Source organism: Vulpes lagopus, chromosome 7 (assembly GCF_018345385.1).
Source record: "Vulpes lagopus strain Blue_001 chromosome 7, ASM1834538v1, whole genome shotgun sequence".
Classification (NCBI taxonomy): Eukaryota; Metazoa; Chordata; class Mammalia; order Carnivora; family Canidae; genus Vulpes; species Vulpes lagopus.
In genome coordinates, this window is record NC_054830.1 from 16,805,778 (window position 1) to 16,826,669 (window position 20,892).

Consider the following 20,892-nt stretch of genomic DNA (forward strand, 5'->3'; position numbering starts at 1 on the left):
GAAGGCATTTTCTTTATGGCAGGCAATAAACGCAGCCTCTGAGGCACTGCCGCTACCGCGGCAGGCCATCCGGATCAGGTCCACGCGAACCTCCGGGTCTCGGCTCACATGCTGAGGTGTCTGAATCTGTCCCAACCTCCTTCGAGGCCCAGCCCTTCCAAGAATCACTCCAGACCTTTTCAGAACTTAATTATATTTTGATTTTATTGCATTTTAATGGTTCTAATTTTATTTCTTCAGTTAAATGATAAAGCTCCTTCCTGGGCAAGTTCTGTGTCTTCTTTTCTTTCTCTCACAGTGCCTGGCCTAGGTGGGCACAAAACAGATTATCAATAACTTCTTGCGGATTAAGTGTCTCCACCAGGGTCAGAGAGCTTCACTCGAGGCAGCTGCTGACAAGTTGGACAGTCCTGGGAGGCCCCACAGCTCCTGAACTGCAGTCCTTGGATTTTTGGCCAAAACTAGGTCAGGTCCTGAAGGGAACAATTAGTATGAGTGTCTGGGGCTCTTTCCTATTTTCACTTTAGCTGCTTAATGTACAAAGGAACCCTAGAGATTATTTAATCCGGGGTTCTTTAAACCTTCTGATTTTGTCAGAAATGAAAACATATGAAACAATTTAAGTACGGCCTTGCTTACCAATCAGTTCACCCAACCTTTCCCCCAGGAGATTTCCATCGAACTGCTAAAGCTCTTCAAAGCATTCTGAAGCCCACTGATCTAATCCCTTCCCTTTCCAGCGAAGGAAATCTCAGGCTGGAAGAGGGGAACCACCTCACCCAATGAGGCCTACCTGGGATCTGAGAGCCAAGTCAGCGGCTCAGAATCCTGGAAACACTCATTTGTGGCAGGAAGTGGGGGAAGAGAGCACCTGAAACTCAAACCCTCCGTAGTCTCAAGGTACTGCTCCAAGTGCCCTTCAGGATGAAATCCTGGACAGTGCTAAAGACCAAGGATATTGTTTCTGCAAGGGATGGCAAACTGGTTAAACCCTCTTGGCAGGCTAGCATGTTTGCATACTGCCTGGAAGGCAGCGAGGTTAAGTGTTCTCTTGCCAAGGAAAAGAAGTATCTGCTAGACTTCAATCGCTAAGCAATGACTCAAGGGAGATCATGTTTTTCTACACCCAGCTATACTGCTGTCTCTTCCATGCACCTGCGCTGTTCTAGCCCCTAGGGTCCAAAGAAAAATGAGATATGTCTGTGTGCAGAGAGCCCGCCTCCTGGTTCTGGGAAGTCTCCCAGAGTGCTACAGTGTATGCAAAGCACTTCAGAGTCTCACGTACCTTGTAAATCCTATATAGTAACATCTACTTGTTCATTTCTTGTTTTCCCAACTAAAGCCCCTGAAGACCAGGAATTCTTGAGTCCTAGCTCTCTGTTCTGTGATAGAAGCTAACTCCTTGGCACATACATGAACCTGTAAATGAATCAGGATCACAGATGCGTTTGGAATACTTGCATCTTGGGATCATTCTGAGAAGATCTACAGGAGTAAAGGGCAGGGCAGAGCTTCTGAAGTAGGCCTCTGGAGACTATGATTGGGAAAGACCAAGGGGTCTACTGGAGGAAAGACCTGGCTTCACACATACTGTCAGATAGACACGGCTCAGTAGCACCTGTGCCTTCTCCACAGAGCCTGCTAGGACCTCCACTTCCTTTTCAACATAGCCCCTCAATACTGCTTCTACTAAGTCGCTACTACCAATATCCCAGAGTAGCTACAAGAAACTTGTTATTTCTGCCTTAAACCGATTATTTCCTTCTCTGCACCCTCCACTTTTGAACCCTGTGTCCATAACAAGCTCCTATAGGAAAACAACCAGCAGCTGTGTGTATCTACCAAGATTCAAGATAGACGGGCTTAAACAGGAGTGGGTGAGGAATGTCTTTCTGGCCTCCCCACAGACCTCAGTGTTGAGAGTACACAACATAATGGCTATTGCACACGAGGCCAAACAACTGTAAGTATTTGCAGTCATCATCTGTGCACCTGCTCTTCAGGGGTGCTGAAGAGCCCTAATCACAAACCAATCTTCTAGAACCTACTGTCACAGGCTGCACTGTCCATGGACCTGCCAAACTATAAATCTAGAGAACAAAGCCCCATCTCTTGTCTCCAGCCCACCCAGAGAGATACAAGGATAATGTTTCCCCCCATCCATCATACTACTTACACATGCCATTAGGTGCCGTGAGCGGTACCCGGGGTCCTAAGATATTTCCTGGCATGGGAGGCATACCAGGAGCGGCTGGGCCACTCCCAGGGGGGTGGATGTTGGCTGCAACAGTGGGAATCATGCGGCCTGGAATGGGTTGCCCAGGGATCATGGAACCTGGACCTGGCATCTGACCTGTGGAAGGAGATTTAAAGTATTATGGTAAGTGTACTAGGAAGAAAGAGATCAATTCAATGCTCAAGACTGCTAAATACAAATACCTAACCCTCTGAAGGATTTGAAATACCAACAGAGCCATAATCTGTAATAATCTCTATGTCCAGATTTTCTTTTCTTTTTTTTTTTTGGAGGAAGAAGGATAATGGGGCAGTCTATGGAGTCAAAGAATACCCTAAACCCTGGTATAGGCAGGTAGCTGTAAGGAGCAACTACAAGAGCACCCTAAAAGAAAACATTTGTTTTGGTTACTTTGGGTGGATAGTGGATTGTTATACATCTTCCTGAGGACACAAAATGCCAAGCACTGACCACAGGGGATGGAGAGGATCTTTACAGCAAGTTAGTGTGCACTCTGATGATAGCAGCTCAGTTAAGTCTGAGCTTCACACGGGGGTGGGGGGTGGGTGGGGTGGGTGGGGTGGGTGGGTGGGGGTGTAGTAGGCAAGAAAGGGTATTGGTCACAACTGTGAAATCAACATTATAAAGGAATCCTAATCGGATTTCCAAGTCCTGTTGAAATAAAAGTCTCTCCTAACCCCCACCATGAAGCACTGGCCCTGGAGGAGCACAGAGATGGTGGCTGGTGGGAGGTAGGGGGCAGAGCAAGAAAAATGGACAACCCCTTCATCTCTTCCCATTGATTTGAGATTAATGAGAGGAGACACTAGACACAAGAGCAGTAAAATACCTCCCGACTGCAGTTTCACACTGAGCCTTTAGGATTTTTAGCAAACTTTCTCTGTAGAGCCAGACAGTAAATATTTGGACCTTGCAGAACATATGGTCTCTGTCACAGCTATTCAACTTTGTCACTGTAGCATGAAGGCAGTCACAGATGACATACAGGTGTCACAGATAACAAATATGTGAGACTGTGTCCCAATAAATCTTAATTTTTATTTATATAAGATTGATTATTTATTAAGATGATAGATAGATTGATTGATTTATCCATTTATGAGAGACACAGGCATGGGGAGAAGCAGAATCCATGCAGGGAGCGCGATGTGGGACTTGATCCTGGATCCTGGGATCACGCCCTAAGCCGAAGGCAGACGCCCAACCACTGAGCCACCCAGGTGTCCTGAGGTTTTATTTATTTATTTATTCATGAAATACACAGAGAGGCAGAGACACAGGCAAAGGGAGAAGCAGGCTCCTTGAGGGAAGCCATATGTGGGACTTGATCCCGGAACTCTGAGACCATGCCCTGAGCTGAAGGCAGATGCTCAACCACTGAGCCATCCAGGCATCCCCCAATAAATCTTTATTTATGGACTCTATAATGTGAATTTTGCATAATCCTCATGAGATATAAGTATTCTTCTTTTGAGTTTCCCCCAACCATTTAAATTGTAAAAACCATTCTTAGCCTACAGTCCACACAAAAACAGGAGATGGGCCAAAGTTGGCCCACAGGTTGTAGTTTGCCAATCCTACTTCAGATATGAATATTTCTTAGTTCTTAACACTCAGTGGTTTGGCTGCTAGGCTTGGTTTTCAAGAACTACATCCAGAGGAGAATATTTTAATGGGCACAGATCTAGGCTGAAATGTATGCATGTGCTTGCTTTTTTTCTCTCTCTCCTCCACCCTCAGCAAATTATACTCTCTACAGAATAAGGAAAGAATCTATGGTGTTTCGTTGTTATTATTTTTTTAATCTAGGGATTTCAGTATCTCTGTAAAGGTCAGTTGTATGAAACTAAATACGTTTCTAGACATAGTTCTGAGACAGCTGGAAGAAAGAATGCTTTAGGTCCAATCTTGGAAAATTTGGGAGATGGGACTGATAGTTACCAGTCAATTACAACATATAAAGAAGTACTGGAGAAAACTTAAGGGGAATTCTCTGTCATTGTTAGAAAAAGGCCTGTCTTAAGGGAGACACATAAAGTTTCAAGCCTCACACCATCTACTGCCCGTGTCTGTTTCCTGACCCAGGCCCTTCACTACTGGGGGGTTTTAGTGAAAAAGAACTCCACAAGTTCAAAAGTTTGGGGAAGAGGTGGTCTACTGCCTTTCAGGGACAATTTTTATAAAGCAAAATATATCAACATTTTACCTCAGAATAAATAGGACAGCAAGTCTGGGGCCCTCAGGCCCACCTTTCTGGGCTCTATAATGCAATCATGGGAAAGCCCAGCAGAGGAGTCCCCTAGACCCATCCACTAGAGGACAGCTTGGTCAAACTGCTTCAGAGAATGCAAGAGCAAGTACTGGACTCACTGCTGGGCTAACACAGCCACCCACTCTTACACCAACTGACCGCCAAAGCTAGAAGCTGTTGGGTGCCTGTGCCACAGTGCTAGGACACATACAGGCAGTAGTGAAGTCTATCAACCTAGGGAATGACAAGGGGATTAAAGGAACAACTATCTATCAAGTATGTTATACATCATTCCTCCCACAGATGTACAGCATGGCAGGCACATCAAGGGAAAACCACAGAAGGAGCAAGCCAAAAACCTGAAACCTTCCAGTCAATTGAGATAAGCTTGTAGATGACTTGGGATTTTGGATGATGTGCATCAGAGTGAAGAAGGGGGTTAGAGACACGACAGCAGCAGACTATCCTAAGCACAAGGCCTCACCTGAGTTAAGAAATCAGAAAATAATACAAGTGTCACTCCTGTTATTCCTGAGAGCTACCACTTCTTGTGGCATCTTCATACTCACCACTCTCAGAGGTAGGTACCTGCATCACCTGGTTATCTGTCACCTGCATTTCCTGAGGAGCAAGAAGCTCAAAAAGGTTCAAAAAAGCATCCTCGTAAAAGCCACATAATCCACAGTGTGTCTACAGCAGTAGGGCTGGATGAGCCCAACACGCAGAATGGGGTTGGGGGCTTGGTGAAAGGTTCTAGAGAAGGAAGGAATGTGGGACTGATGGCCTGTGTGATGGAGAGCTTGAAAAAGAGATGCAGAGGAGCTGGAGCCTAGAGCAGAGGCAGAGAGCTTCTGAAGAGAAGCAGGGGCTACATGAGGGCAGCTTGAGTAGACAGCAGTGGGAGCTGAGGGGTGAGGGGCAGCACCCCACAGGCAGCCTAAGAATGGGTGAGAGAGCAAGGCAGAGAACTATGCAACAGGAAGGAGAAAGAATATGACACGCAGAGCACAGTGAGGATGAAGTGGAAATGATGGACAAGGACTCCTGCTTTGGGAATGGAAGACACAGGACCAGTCAATGGAAATCACGCACTCGGACCAGCCAATACAGCCCATGTCTATTGGGGTGGTGCATACTGCCTCCTTCTTCCAAATTCAGTCTAGACAAGAGGACTTGAGAAAGTGAGGAAGAATATTTTGCCAGCCCTTCTCAGATCTCTCTCCAGAAAACTGAAGAGAGTAGTAAAGCATGCCTTTACAAACAAACAAACAGGCCAGGAATGAGTACTGGGAAGGAAGGAAGAAGGAAGAGCACATCAAGTGTGTGCTCACATAAGTGGAATGACACACAGCCATGCAGTCCCAACTGCTTCTCATTTTTAGCAGTAAGAAAGAGGTTTATGCTCTGACGTGAAAAGCAAGGTGTGGGTTGCTGTAACTCCTGGCTCAGCAGTGGGCACCCCTATCAGTGACCATCATAGTATTATCCTCAACAGGGAAAGTACAGATGAACTAACCAGACTGGAAAACTAAACAGCGTCATCTTACTTCCACTTCACACCAGCCAAGATGCAATGTTCTTGGGCAAGTCACTGAGGATGCCCAGAGCCTAGGTTTTCAGATATTATACAGAATGAAACTAGATTATCTGCTCCACTCCTACCCTATGGCTTTCTGTATTATCAGGGAAATTGTTTATTATAGTGCCTTATTACATCACTGGCTCCTCCAACATGCTATGAGAGCAAGTTATTTTCATTTTATAGAGAGAAAACAGAAGCTCAGAAAAGTTAAGGGACTTCTTATAGTCACAGAATTTCTAAGAAGTATCAGATCCAAGTCTTCTGACTCTAAATCCAGTTCTCTTTGTACCACGCTATTCTGTGCTCAAATTAAACAGTTCATTGTGAAATGATTTAAAATAATAGCTAGCATTAAAAAAAAATAAAAAAGTGCCTGAGTAGTACAGTCTGTTGAGTGTCCAACTCAAGTTTTGGTTCAGGTGGTCATATAGGGTCACAAAATTGAGCCCTGTGCTGGGCCCCAGCTCAGCAGAGTCTGCTTAAAACTCTCTTTCCCTCTCTGTCCCTCCCCCTGCTTGCACTCTCTCTCTCAAATAAATCTTAAAACAAAAACAAAAAATTAAAGTATATACTTTAGTTCCAGCCACCCTGTTTTCCTCTTTCCTGTATCAGTTATAAGATTACTCTGCTTTCTGCAGTAATTTTTTTAAAAAAATCTGTTGGGGGAGTGGGGCATGGGGATTGAGCACTCGCATATGAGTAGGAGTGGGGCAGAGGGAGAGCATTTTCAAGCAGCTCCATGTGGGGCTTAATCCCATGTCCTGAACCAAAACCAAGAGCGGGACACTTAACTAAGCTACCCAGGTGCCCCTGAAGTAATTTTTTAATTTAACAAACATAATGGCACCCTGCAGTGGGCTGGATGGTGACCTACCCCCTGCAACCCCGCAACAGATACGTAATACATGTTCTAATACCTGGAACCTGTAAATGCAACCATATTTGGAAAAAGGGTCTTTGTAGATGTCATTAATTTCAGGACCTTGAGATGAGGAAATCATCCTGGATTATCTTGGTGGGCCCTAAATCCAATGACAAGTGTCCTTTTAAGAGACACATGACCGGGCAGCCCCAGTGGCGCAGCGGTTTAGTGCCGCCTGCAGCCCAGGGTGTGATCCTGGAGACCGTGGATCAAGTCCCATGTCAGGCCCTCTCAGCATGGTGCCTGCTTCTCCCTCTGCCTGTGTCTCTGCCTCTCTCTCTTATTCTCTATGAATACATAAATAAAATCTTAAAAAAAAAAGAGAGACACATGACCATAAGCCTAGGAATGCCACTAGTCACCAGAAGCTGGAAAAAGCAAGGGAACAGAAGATCCCCTAGAACCCCGGAAGACAGCAAGTCTTGCTAGATAATGAACTTCTAGCTCCCAGAACTGAGAAAACACGTTGGTTGTTTTAAGTCACCAAGTTTGTGAAAGAGGAGACAGGCGAAGTTACTTGCCAATGTCATAAAGTGTAAACAGGAGAGCCTAGATCTGATTGAGTACCTTGGTTCCAGAGGTGGTGCTTGTAACCACAGTGAACCCTGTGGATAAGGGTCTGGAGGAGGGAGTCCACAGATGGTAGTGCAAACCCTGTTGCCACTAAAAGGATGGGTCAATTCTTTGACTCCCATCCAGCTCGAGAAACAATTCTTTGACCAGCAGCTTAGCGTGGGGGAGTTCCAGTGGGGAAATAAACTATTCAAGAAATATTCTGGCAAAGAGGAGAATTAGCTGCAGATTGACAGAGACCCATGAGGTGATGCCTATCCAAAAGGCACCGGGCTAAGCCTGAAGGCTCTTGCTGGAAGGCCCAGTGGGGCCATTTCCAAAGCTACGTGCTCAGTAGCTGTGGCCTGTTTACCTATTTCCCTATATCTTTATGGCAACAAGCTGTGATAGGGCAGCTTTAGGGTTTTCCAAGGCTGTAAGCACAATGGCTGCACAAAACTTCTTTTTCTCGCTATAAATTCCAAAGCCTTTTGAAATCCAAAGTATTCCCACCTTCCTGTCATAACAGGACAATAAAACCACTGGGACATATGTGTGCAGTATACAAGAAAACAGTGACTCCTTAGGAGAGGTAGCAGCAAAAAGGAAGAGCTAGAGAAAAAACAATTTACTTCTGGTTATGGGACTCTGTACAGGCAAACACTTCTCAGGAAAGCAAGGAGCACTAAGAGTGGGTGATGTTCCCATGCCACTCAGAGGTGACTGCTATCACATCCTATACGACTCACAGTGCTGAATATCTAGGGCAGTGGATTTAGGGAACAGATAACGAGGAGACAGGATATCATTCTGAGTCAGGGCCTGCCATTTGCCAGGCAGTGAGTTATTTCACTGAATCCTCTAGGTTGTTGGGCAGATTGTGAGACAGGAAGAATCCAGTTTCAAGATAAGGAAACAAAGTCTCAAGGGACTGGGTAATTTGGCCTGAGTTCCCAAGGAGTAGAGACTGAGTTGAGGTTCAAACCCCGGTCTGTCTGCCCTGAGGCTCATTCTCTTTTCCTTAATACCTAAACCACCTTGCCTTGAAGGAGCAGTTCTCTCCTTCTAAGAGCTCATTGCTAAGGATCAAATTTGAAATGGGGCAGAATTTAAGAGGGCTGGGGAGAAGATAATTAATTTCTCATAATGCAAACTCTGTCCATTTCAAACCTAAACATTCTTGTGTTTTTTTCTAGTGTCTGACAAAGGTCTCGCCACTTTAATAAGGATGACAATGTCTGAATGCCCTGCCATGATCTCTTACTAAACATGAAGAAAGCCACAGGAGCAGACCTTACCAAACAAACTGAAGGATGTATCTCTATGTTCTGCCGGTAAAAAATATAAAAATAAAAAATAAAAAAAACAGGTATCTCCTTCCCTGGTAGAAAGGGAGGTGAGAGAGGGAGAGAGAGATGAAACATGGCTTCAAAACTGTAGCATCAAAGCAAAAACTGGTGGGAGTTTGACCTACATACAAGCTTTAAAAAAAAAAAAAAAAAACAACCCAGCAGGCATCTGAGGCCTGAAAAATGGAAAGGTTTGCTAAAATTAGGTTTAGCCTAGTGGAAAAATCCCTCACACTCTCTCAGGTTTATTAGATCTTTCCCTAAAGCATTCCGCCCATCACGCCTGGTGGAATATTTAAGGATTTTTATTATTTGGGATGGGAGAGGCAGGTGGGAAAAGAACATGGAACTAGGAAAGGGAGCTTGTGAATTTCCAATCTTGAGCACATTTCATCGCTCCCTTTCTAACCGTCCACAGCACATCCTCTGGCTGAGTGCCCCGGAGAACGGAAATAACACAATCAGGGCCAAGTGAGGGGAAGCCCAGGCTCCTCGGGGACTGCTCCTCCCGCAGTGGCTTCCGGGGGGGCGCCCGCGACAGACTCTCTTTGTTGAAGACTGGGCCCTCACTGTTCTCTTTGTGAGGGTAACCTGCTACTCCGGAAAGTGGTTCAACAGCCTTGTTATCACATGATGCAAGCAGGACCAAAGGCACAGCAGATAATAAAAACTTGGCTTTTCCCTTTTTGGTGTAGGGCTGTGAGTCCAGGGGGTGGGCTGGGAAGGGATTACTGTCTGGAAGCATGGTTTCCCACGGGTAGAGTTGTGTAAGTGGGTTTAACTTGGGGGCTTAAAAGCCAAGTGACTAATGTCTTGGTTGAAATTTCCTTAAACAACCAACATTTTACTAATTCTAGTTTTATCATTAAAACATCATCTCTATGGAGTGAACACCTGGGTGGCTCAGTTGGCTAAGTGTCTGCCTTCAGCTCAGGTCATGGTCCTGGGATCCTGGGACCGACACCATGTTGGGCTCCTTGTCACGGAGTCTGCTTTCCTTTTCCCTCTGCCCCCACTCCACCTCGCTCGTGTTCTCTCTCTCAGATAAATAAAAAAATAAAAAATAAAAAATCATCTCTATCATGTCCAAATTCTCATCAATTCAGATCAATCCCTATTTTGTTTTTTTCAGTACTTCTATAAATTCTACTATTAACCACAAGGAAACTATAAAGGTACAGAAGCCAACATGTCCTTTTCCTTCTGGTTTTCACTGAGAGGCTTCCCCAAGGCAGGCAGCTCGCTCCAGATCCATGACAACTCCAGAGTGCCTCCTTTACTCTAAATGCCCAGCGGAGGGCAGAGCTTCGCTGGACTCACATAGTAGATTTCTGTCATTTCCTTTTTTTTTTTTTTTTAAGATTTTATTTATTTATTCATGAGAGACACAGAGAGAGAGGCAGAGACACAGGCAGAGGGAGAAGCAGACTCCATGCAGGGAGCCCGACATGGAACTCAATCCCGAGTCTGCAGGATCACATCCTGGGCTAGAGGCGGCACTAAGCCGCTGAGCCACCTGGGGCTGCCCATGTCATTTCCTTTTGACTCAACTCATTTACCGGTTATGTTCCTGTTAAGAAGGGGCTGAGGCTCTTTGGAGGACTGACATGAAAGAAGACCTCCAGGAATCAGAGGTGTCTTCTCGGCTCAGGTGAGCAGCACTACCAAGAGCACCTCAGGAAGAGGCAGCCACGCCAGGCCACTCTCCTTGCTTCCCCACGTGCTGTCATGGATACTATAGCCCAGGGCATGGTTAAAGGATATATGCATATGCTCACGACTGTTCACCTTGTGCCATCTGGAATGATAGTTTTACAGGGAGGACTAGAAAATGATTAATCTAGAAATCACTTAATGAAATCAGTCTTCCAATTTAAATGAAAATATAAAATGCAGTGGTGTGTATTTTATCAAGATTAGCAAAACCTAAGGGCTATAGCTACCTCCAGTGTCCATTTGCTCACCATACACAAGAAACATACCACTACTGTACATCCTTTGCCTTTCTGTTTGGTAGTGACAGACCAAGCTGGAGTTCCCAGGTTAGAAGCCCAAATAATAAGAGCCTAGGAAAATAAGTGAGAACAGCATAAAGACAGTATTCTCTATACAAGACTTTAAGTATCGGAATGAATTAAGGGGTGGTAGAAGAGGAAAGCTGTGGAGGTACAAACTAAACAGAATATATACTAGTGTTGGTTTATACCAGCCATTCTGGGGCCCAGGCCCACATATCTGCCTGGCAGATTTCATGACATTGAGCCTCTATTTAAATGGGCTCTCCCACTAACTGATGGACAGTTTTGTGGAGAAAAGATTACATGGGATAGATCTATGTAATTATACTAACTCTAAATCAGAGAGCTGGATATATTAACTGCTCAGTGATAAATTTGTCTTGACCTTCTAGCCAACTCCCCAACCTTGCTGACTTTTCAGAGGCTGACTTCCCCCCTTCCTTCATTCACCATAAATTCTGGCCAAATACCAAAAGCTAGCCAAATGACCTGGATAATTATCCTCAGCTCCTAACATAAATGAAGTGTCCTATATACTTTTCTAGAATTTAGGAAATAATAGTTGGAAGGACCAAATGCAAAGTTCTTAACTGACACCCATAGTAAACCAGAGACTGAGGTTGAACTTCACCTAAAATCCTATCCATTTCCTCACCTGTCCTGCTTTGAAAGATCCCTTTAAGCTGATTGCCAGAATATGGCACCCTAGATTCACCTGTTAACAAGCAGCTTTTCTATTGGATTTAATTTTACATGTGAACTTCAAAGCACCCCCACAAATGGGGCAATTATGAAAAGATTACCTTGAGCTGCTAGAATGCTCGAACATTGCAAGTATATAGATCTGTATGACCATTCTGGGACAATCTTGGCAGCATCTACTAATGTAAACATATGCATATCCTATGACCCATTATAGATACTTTGATAGACATAGGCATACATTTCTGTTGTGTGTGCTCCAAGACATGTGCTCACATATGTTCATAGTAGCACTTACTAAAACGAAACCAAAACCTGGAAACTAATCAAATGTCCATCAACAGGAGAACAGACTAATAAACTGGGGTAGAGCTCCACAATAGACCACATACAGCAAACAAGAGGAATAAACTTGCAACCACCGACAATAACGTGGATGTATCTTACATACCAAGTGTTGAGTAAAAAAAACTCAGAGTAATCACTGTGTGATTTCCTCTAGACAACATTCAAAACCAGCCCAACTAGGGGGTCCCTGGGTGGCTCAGCGGTTTAGCACCTGCTTTCAGCCCAAGACGTGATCTTGAAGTCCCGGGATCAAGTCCCACATCAGGTTCCCTGCATGAAGCCTGCTTCTCCCTCTGCCTGTGTCTCTGCCTCTCTGTCTCTCATGAATAAAAAAATAAAATCTTACAAAAAACAAGAAAAAACAAACAAACAAACAAACAAAAAAACCCAAAACCAGCCCAACCAGGATAGTTGTTGCCCTCTGGAGGAAAGGAGATAGGATAGTGGGAGCTTCTGGGTATCAGCTGCACAGGACAGTTCTTTTTGTTAAAATTTACTGAATATTCATGATTTATATTTTTTATATGTACATTATATTTAAATAAAAAACCTTAAGAAAAAAGATGAGCTCATCACACGTTTTAGTCTCATCATACATTCAATGATCCTTTTCTTTAAAATTCACTAAAGAAAAGCTTATTTCTGTGAGAAAGTAAAAAGAGAAAAACACCCTATTTCTATTCTAAATGCTATTTTTACGAACTCTCGTTTCATTGGCATGGTTTCCCTAAAAGAATAGCTGTATCTGAATCTGCTGTAAGTAACCTCTTAGTCCAGTGTCGTGGGGTAGTGTCACAGTAACACTTTGGAATCAGAGCCCAGCACAAATCCCGGCTCCATCAGGCAGCAAGGCTGTGTAGTCCCTATTATGCACTGGTTCTTCACTTTACAGTTGGGTAGGTGGGTGACTGGCCTAGCATGCAAATGCTTGTCCTCACCAGGATATAATTTAGGGAAAAAGGTGGAAAAATCTCTCTTATCTTTTATAAGCTAAACACAGATGTTGGAGCTAAGAGTTCTTTGTGAACAGTTACTACAAGATGCCGCTGCTTAATACCAGCCAGAACTAAGCATCAAGTAGCCAGAAGTGAACTTCCCCCATAAACATTTATCCCAGTAGTTTAAGGAATTTTAAAAATAAGCATTGTTTCTGAAAAAAATCACTTTGTGATCTTCAACTGTTAAGCATTTGTATCTTTTGAAAGCTTAATTGTTTTTTTTTTTTAAAGATTTATTTATTATTTATGATAGACACAGAGAGAGAGAGGCAGAGACACAGGAGGAGGGAGAAGCAGGCTCCATGCTGGGAGCCTGACGTGGGACTTGATCCTGGGACTCCAGGATCACACCCTGGGCCAAAGGCAGGCGCCAAACCACTGAGCCACCCAGGGATGCCCGAAAGCTTAATTTTGAAGAAAATTCAGTATCATACAGAGAATCTAAGATCTGCTCAATCGGACAGGCAGAAAGACTCCTAAGACTCTATTTGCAAACATCATTTAGATCAAGTGGCAAGTCTGATGGCAGTCCTATTTCCACAGCTGTAACTTAACAGTCGCATGTGTGAAGTGAATGTTCCCAATTGAAGTAGACCAAGCCCCAGTTTTGGGTAAAGTCAGGAAAAATTAATACCTAAAACATATTTTGGGTTATGAACTAAAAGATCCATGTTGATAAATACAAGTTGTCAGATCATAGTTTTTTCAGTCATGGCCTTCTCAGGTAAACATGCCTGAATATTTCTATGAGCAGATCTAGAAAAACTGTCATTTGAGGAAGTTAGCTGTTATTATTCATGTTGTTATTCAGGTGTTCCCTGGCTTGCAAGGGTCTGTCTTACCTTAGTTCATTTCTATGTGCCTTGGCCAGAGATTTTGCATCCCATACCAGGAAGCACAAACTTGGGCTCTCCTAGACACCTGGTACATTACAACAGAGTAATTATGAAAATCTTATAGGGGGATCCCTGGGTGGCTAGGTTTGTCACCTCCCTTTGGCCCAGGGCATGGTCCTGGGGTCTTGGGATCGAGTCCCGCCATCAGGCTCCCTGCATGGAGCCTGCTTCTCCCTTTGCCTGTGTTGTGTATCTGCCCCTCTCTGTGTGTCTCTCATGAATAAATAAATAAAATCTTAAAGAAAAAATCCTATAGAATGAGTGTTACTAGAGCAACGTAATACACAGCACACACCCCTACACATTAATGAAGGAAAGGAACATGGTGGGGAGAAAAGCTGAAATTAAAAGTATGTTTTATATTTTCATGATGTTGGTAGGTAGGTTTTTGTTTTTGGTATTTTTTTTGGGGGGGTGGGGGAGGTAGTTAAGTTTGAAAGGGCTGTGAGATCAACTTTCAAAGTGGTTAAAATGTGGTGGTTAGTTGCCAGCTTTAACAGGATCCCATGAGCTAAAGATAGGACAATCTGAGCATCAAAAACAATAATGTCCACAATAGACTGAAACACATAAAATATACAAAACTATGTAAGTTCACAATACTAAAAACATATACACACAAGAGAAAAAAAACTCCTTACTGGCCACGTTTGGTGTAGGCAGTGGTTAGTAACTCATTATTCAGGTAACTGATAAGAGAAAGGATGAAGCCTTTATTCACTCTTCCCTGTAAGGAACTCATTTTCAGAATAACTGAACAACTGATAAAGGTTTTTTTGTTTGATTGTTTTTTAATAAACGAATCCCTGCTAATAAATAAAGAACAAATAGAAATAAATGCAGAAGGAAAAAAAAATCAATGGAGATATCTCACCACTTTGCAATGCCCGATGAAAGAGCTGATCTATGAAGCAATTCTCTTAGGTCAAACCCCTGAAGTCTGATGGGGAACTCTGTAATGGATAGATCGGCCCTACCACCGCCACAGCCACTGACCAACCTTAATGTCACCAAGAGAGACAACTGAAATTACAGTAAAAAAGCCAGCAACCACAAGTGAACCTGAACACCTGGTACACATCCAGAGAAAGCCTCTGGTTTATGTAAGATGTGTGGGAGAGAGAGAAGTGGGGAGAACATGTGGAATGACACCATGTACCTTATGGGCACATTTGGGCACAGTCACAGGTGAAAACTCTAGTTTCTTCAACAAATGAATGGAGGGGAGGTGAACTGTTAACACATTAAAACAGGTTTAAGAGAACTATCAGCAAATGCAGTGTGGGTAGCTTATCTGAACACCGGTCCAAATAAATGAAATGCTCAAGGACATTTAACTAATGGCACTAGAAATTATGGTTACTTTTGCTGGATATGATAATAAATAGCAGTTATGTTAAATAATAAGGTTTCCAGTGTTTAGAGATATAATTTGAAGTTTATATCTCTTGCCCCAGAGTGAGGAGGAATAGACAAAATATTGGTAATTCTGAAGCTGTATAATAGGTACATAATATTCCCATAGGGGGATTCTTACACTATTCTACCTTTGCCTCTGGTAGATGATTTCTTCTAACAAAAAGTGAAAAATGGCAGGAAGGTGATGGGTGTTGATGCTGGGTCCTAAGAGTTCACTGCACTATTATTTTTGGGTGTGTCTATCTTTAAAAACAACAACAACAACAACCTGTAAGTTAAAAAAAAAAAAAAGTGTAGACAATCCAAGGATGAATTTTTAAGGAACTCTGGGATATATTGGCTACTTGGAGGCTGACCAACCTAAGAAAAGGCATCACAGGGCAGCCCCAGTGGCGCAGCGGTTTAGCGCTGCCTTCAGCCTGGGGTGTGATCCCGGAGACTCGGGATCTAGTCCCACATCGGGCTCCCTGCATGGAGCCCGCTTCTCCCTCTGCCTGTGTCTCTGCCTCACTCTCTGTCTCTGTGTCTCTATGAATAAATAAATAAAATGGAATGGAATGGAATGGAATGGAATGGAATGGAAAGGAATGGAAAGGAAAGGAAAGGAAAGGAAAAAGGAAAGGAAAGGAAAAAGGAAAGGAAAGGAAAAAGGAAAGGAAAGGAAAGGAAAGGAAAGGAAAGGAAAAAGGAAAGGAAAGGAAAAAGGAAAGGAAAGGAAAAAGGAAAGGAAAGGAAAAAGGAAAGGAAAGGAAAGGAAAGGAAAGGAAAGGAAAGGAAAGGAAAAAGGAAAGGAAAGGAAAGGAAAGGAAAGGAAAGGAAAAAGGAAAAAGGAAAAAGGAAAGGAAAGGAAAGGAAAGGAAAGGAAAGGAAAGGAAAGGAAAGGAAAGGAAAGGAAAGGAAAGGAAGGGAAAGGAAAGGAAGGGAAAGGAAAGGAAAAAGGAAAAAGGAAAAAGGAAAAAGGAAAAAGGAAAAAGGAAAGGCATCACATCAGGAATAGAACATGGCTAGCATTATGTGGTGATGGCTTTACAACCAGATCTCACTTGCCTACAATTATCTGGATGACAATGGGCATCCTAGTCATAATCTTAGTCCCAAATCACCAATGGTATGGTTAGCTCCTCTAATACTGTGCCACAGGGCTGACTCCAGCCTCATCTGTGAGCAGAGCTTGCCTCTCACCTGGCTGCGGTGGATGAGGTGGTGGCATCTGGTGGTGCATAAGAGGGTAGGGAGGGGGCTGCTGATGAGGCATCATGCCAGGGTGCCCTGCTGCTCCGAGTGGTGCCAGGCCAGGTCCTCCTGAGTGCTGGTGTGCCTGCTGAGGGTTCTGCCCATGCTGCTGCTGTTCCATTTGCTGTCGGGCTCGCAATTCGGCATATTTCAGCTGTTCCATGTGGAAGTTCTGGCGTTCAGTGAGCAGCTGCTGCCTCTGTTGTTCTAACTGTTAAGAAAAGGAAGGGGAAGAGAAATGACACCAAGAGAGGTTCTCAGGAATGGGTGTCACCCAGGACATCTACCTCTACCAAAGATACATGGCCACCTTGCCTCCTGCAAGATCTACAGTGAGAAAAGGCATTGTTTCTCAAGTAGCATATTTCCACTTAGACACCAGTTACCAAGGTCAAGGTCTTTTCTGTATTATGCACAAGGTCTGCCTTTCATGTAACCTTCACCCAGTGGGGTTACTGTCCTCTGAGCCCACTCAGTACACACAGAATCCTCTCTGTCTGGAAGGTCTTCAGATACATAAAAATAGATTTCAGGACTGCCAAGGTAAAAACCTCTTTTCTCCTTTTAAGAGTCTCTCAACTGCTAAAATTTAAAGTCCACACAACTTTCCCAGGTGCCCTCTTCTGGATGTGATTCTTTGGATACTATTTTAGAGCTGAGACAGAGTTAAAGCCTCTGGATGAGCGGACATGGCCTTAGTTGCAAATACGTACATTTTTCTATGTGGAGCTTTGGCAGTGCCACCGTAAATCTTAGCTTTCAAGTACCCAAAATTATACTGGGTGACACATTCACAGAATATTTTAGATGCCTAAATAAAGATTTGCATGAATCTTGGTTTGAAGAATATAAGTATTTCAATATTCGAGATAATCTTTCTGGGACCCAAATTAAAATAAAGAGAAATAAGCTATTATATGTGCCAGGAAATCCAGAAACCATATGCCTGACAGTAGTTCAGAGGAAGAAGCCCACCTTAAGTGCTATCAAAATTAATTTAATTCAGGCCTGAAAAAAAAAATCACCTTGAACATGAAGGAAAATAAAAATCTAGCCTCTGGAAGTAAGAAGTATAAAGATTATAAGGAGGGTTAAAAGATCTCTATCTTTTCAATATTGTTTGATCCTACCATTTTCAATGGCAAGATCTGAGTTACTGTGAGACATTTTTAAAGCTTTTCTGTCCAAGACAGCAGATACAAGCCACACTTGAAATGTGGCTAATCTGAAGTGGAATGTGTTATAAGTATAAAATACACACTGAATTCTGAGGACTTAGTATGAAAAAAATTAATTTTTCATATTGATTACATGTTCAAATAATATTCTGTATATACTAAATTAAATAAACATTATAATTTCACCTTTTTAAATATCGCTACCAGAAAACTAAAAAATTACATATATGGCTTACACTGTATTTCTGTTGGATAGCACTATACCAAGGTATTTAATAGATTTAAAAATTATAACACTTTAGCTTTTAGGAGCAGCCAATTCTACAGATATATACTGCATACTATCACCAGCAAAAACTGGTTGGAATATGCATGAGAGTTGGCCTAAGAATATGGGCTCTCAGCAAAGGGCTGCCTGAGAAGACCCTGTAGAACCAAGTGAGAAGCATTACAGATTATCAGGAACAGTGACTAGGGAATGGTCATGAACGGAAAAGGTGCAGGAGGACAGGCCACAGACAAGAGTGATGAAAACAGGCATGACCAGGTGAGGAGGAGGAGGAGTGGAGAGAATAGATGATAAAGCTTATGTCTCAGGCTGGTTAGCTAGCTGGCAGACAGTTTCCAAGGGAGGAGGAGATTTTCTGAAACAAATGATTCTGTGAGTGGTTGAGGGCATCAGGAGGGAGTGCAGCGGGGTGGTCTGGGCTCTTCATTTTCTGAGGAGGGTGACCTGAAGAGGCTAAAGCCTGGCCGGGTTTCTCTCCTCCTTGTTTGTATAATGAGTGGGGAATTGCAAGATGTAAAAAGCAAGAGAGTTCTCTGGAAGTCCAGCTCTGCAAGAAGATATTTAATTAGTGAGTAAGAGGCAGACTGATTAAAAAAAGGGATCTAAAAATTCTGACTACAGGTCTTAAGATTTGCTTTCTTCTAACTATTCTTTCTAGGAAATTTCAGACTCTGCTGAGGTTAAACGTAAGAGGTTGCCAGGAAAGAACCTCTTATCTATGTTTTGGTCAAGCCACTACTGGTCTAGATGGTTTGGCTGAAGTCCTACAGTTATGTAAGAACTATAATTTAGGTCAAGATCTGTTTTATAAAGAAGCTGAACTGTTACTGGAAAAGATATTTTGTCTCTGAAGGGAAATGTTAGTCTTTGCATTACCTGTCTCAGTGGTTTCATTTTGTTTTTTGTTTTGTTTTTTAAAACTTTTTAAATTTATTTATGATAGTCACAGAGAGAGAGAGAGAGAGAGAAGCAGAGACACAGGCAGAGGGAGAAGCAGGCTCCACGCACCGGGAGCCCGACGTGGGACTCGATCCCGGGTCTCCAGGATTGCGCCCTGGGCCAAAGGCAGGCGCCAAACCACTGCGCCACCCAGGGATGCCTTCATTTTGTTTTTAAACCAAACCAGTCCTTCTTTTGGAGCTGACCTTACTCTCAAGGTATTAACCTCAGACAGAAAAATCTGCCCAATTTTCCATGTCTACCAAATGTACTAATCTTCATTATTTTTTCCTTGAGCTTCACGTCAGTTCAAAACATAGAACGTAATTAAAAGAAAGTAATTAGAAAAATTAAATTAGATGATTAAACTCTCTCTCCCCCTCTCCTGAAAGAGAATGAAGTTTAAACTAAAGCTCCAACATGGACTAAAAAGGTCCTGTGAGGTATGTGCGATGCCCAGACAGCAGGCTACAACTTGGCTCCAAGAAGGCCATCTCTGCTCTGCAGCACACTAAGCAGAGCTGCTGGACACATCTTGGCCTTATCACCCAACAGACATACCTCTCTCATTGTGGGTACCTTATTGTTACTGTGTTCAACTGAAGACTGCATTCACTTCTTGACAATCAGAGACCATGTAAACTGGCAGTTTTTGAGGAGAGTTTGACCGTACTGACCAAATTTTAAATGTACGTAACCAGTGATTCTATATCCGGGAATCTGTCCTAGAAAACGACGTATGTGTGGCTAGGGATAGCCTTTAAGTGCTGTTTTTGACATACAGCTGTCTGAGATACACTGAGAAAAAAAAGCAAACTGTAGCAACATTTATTACATAATCCTAATTAAAAAACAAACTTTGTATTCACATACACACATTATATATACACAGTGGAAAATATCCTAGAAGACCCCAAACTATTAGGTGATTATTCCTAAAAATGAAATTGAGGGTAAGAGAGACTTTTTAATTTATTCATTTCTTTCTTTATTGACAACTTTTCCACCACACATATTTTTGTTAAAAAAACAAACCACTAGGGTGCCTGGTAGCTCAGTTGGTTAAGTGTCTGCTTTTAGCTCAGGTCATGATCCTAAGGTCCTGCGATGGAGAAGAGCATCAGGCTCCCTGCTCCTTCTGTCCCCTTCCCCACTATTTGTGCTCACTCTCTTTCTAATAAAGAAATAAAAATTTTTTTAAAAGATTTTATTCATTTATTCATGAGAGATACAGAGAGAGAGGAGAGACATAGGCAGAGGCAGAAGCAGACTCCCTGCAGGGAGCCGAACGCAGGACTCAATCCTAGGACCCTGGGATCACAACCTGAGCCAAAGGCAGACACTTAACCACTGAGCCACTCAGGTGATCGTAAATAAATAAAACCTTAAAAACACACACACACAAAACAAAACACACACACACACACACACACACACACAAAACATACATACACACACATGCCCCAACAACACTAAAAGCACCCAAGTCAGTCATCATATGCTATAGATAACTTGATTTTTCTCTTCTCCATTTTCCACTTCCTAGAACTGTAGACAAAGTCCCAACAGTTAAAGCTGTTTACGTGTTGTACATTCATGTAAACAGGATGTTAATGATCTGTTCATTTTCTCTCATGGCTCCAATCGGGCTCTAGGGCACCTGGTTCCACACAAAGCTGCCTGTAGCCCCACTCTGAAGACATACCCACCGCATTCAAACTCTGCCTTCCTCTCCCCCTTCACTGCTACACTGTGTGTGCACAAAACAGCCTGAGTTCAAGTGCAACCTGAGCACAAGAGAGCACTTTTCTGCAGAACAACATATGCAGACACAGCTGCAATGTGCAGCCAAAGCTCACACAAAGCTCTTCTCCCAATTTAATGTGCACAGAGCAGGGAGGAGGGGAGAAAAGAGTAAAAGGTGGGGCCAGACAAGTCCATCTACATTGCCATGGCCCG

At 43.1% G+C, this 20,892-nt stretch overlaps 1 protein-coding gene across 3 annotated transcripts in view; it reads right to left on the minus strand.

Moving 5' to 3' along the window:
* The window catches only part of SMARCC1 (SWI/SNF related, matrix associated, actin dependent regulator of chromatin subfamily c member 1), a 173,290-nt gene that overhangs the window by 2,505 nt on the left and 149,893 nt on the right, over positions 1-20,892 (minus strand). For 2 of the 3 annotated variants that reach the window (XM_041762049.1, XM_041762048.1), the window contains exons 26-27: positions 16,477-16,738; positions 2,177-2,353 (exon numbers count right to left, since the gene is read on the minus strand). In XM_041762049.1, the coding sequence (XP_041617983.1) occupies positions 2,177-2,353; positions 16,477-16,738 (439 nt within the window). Of the gene's footprint in view, positions 1-186; positions 474-2,176; positions 2,354-16,476; positions 16,739-20,892 lie in introns of those variants that run through there. The other variant, XM_041762050.1, reaches the window with a different exon arrangement.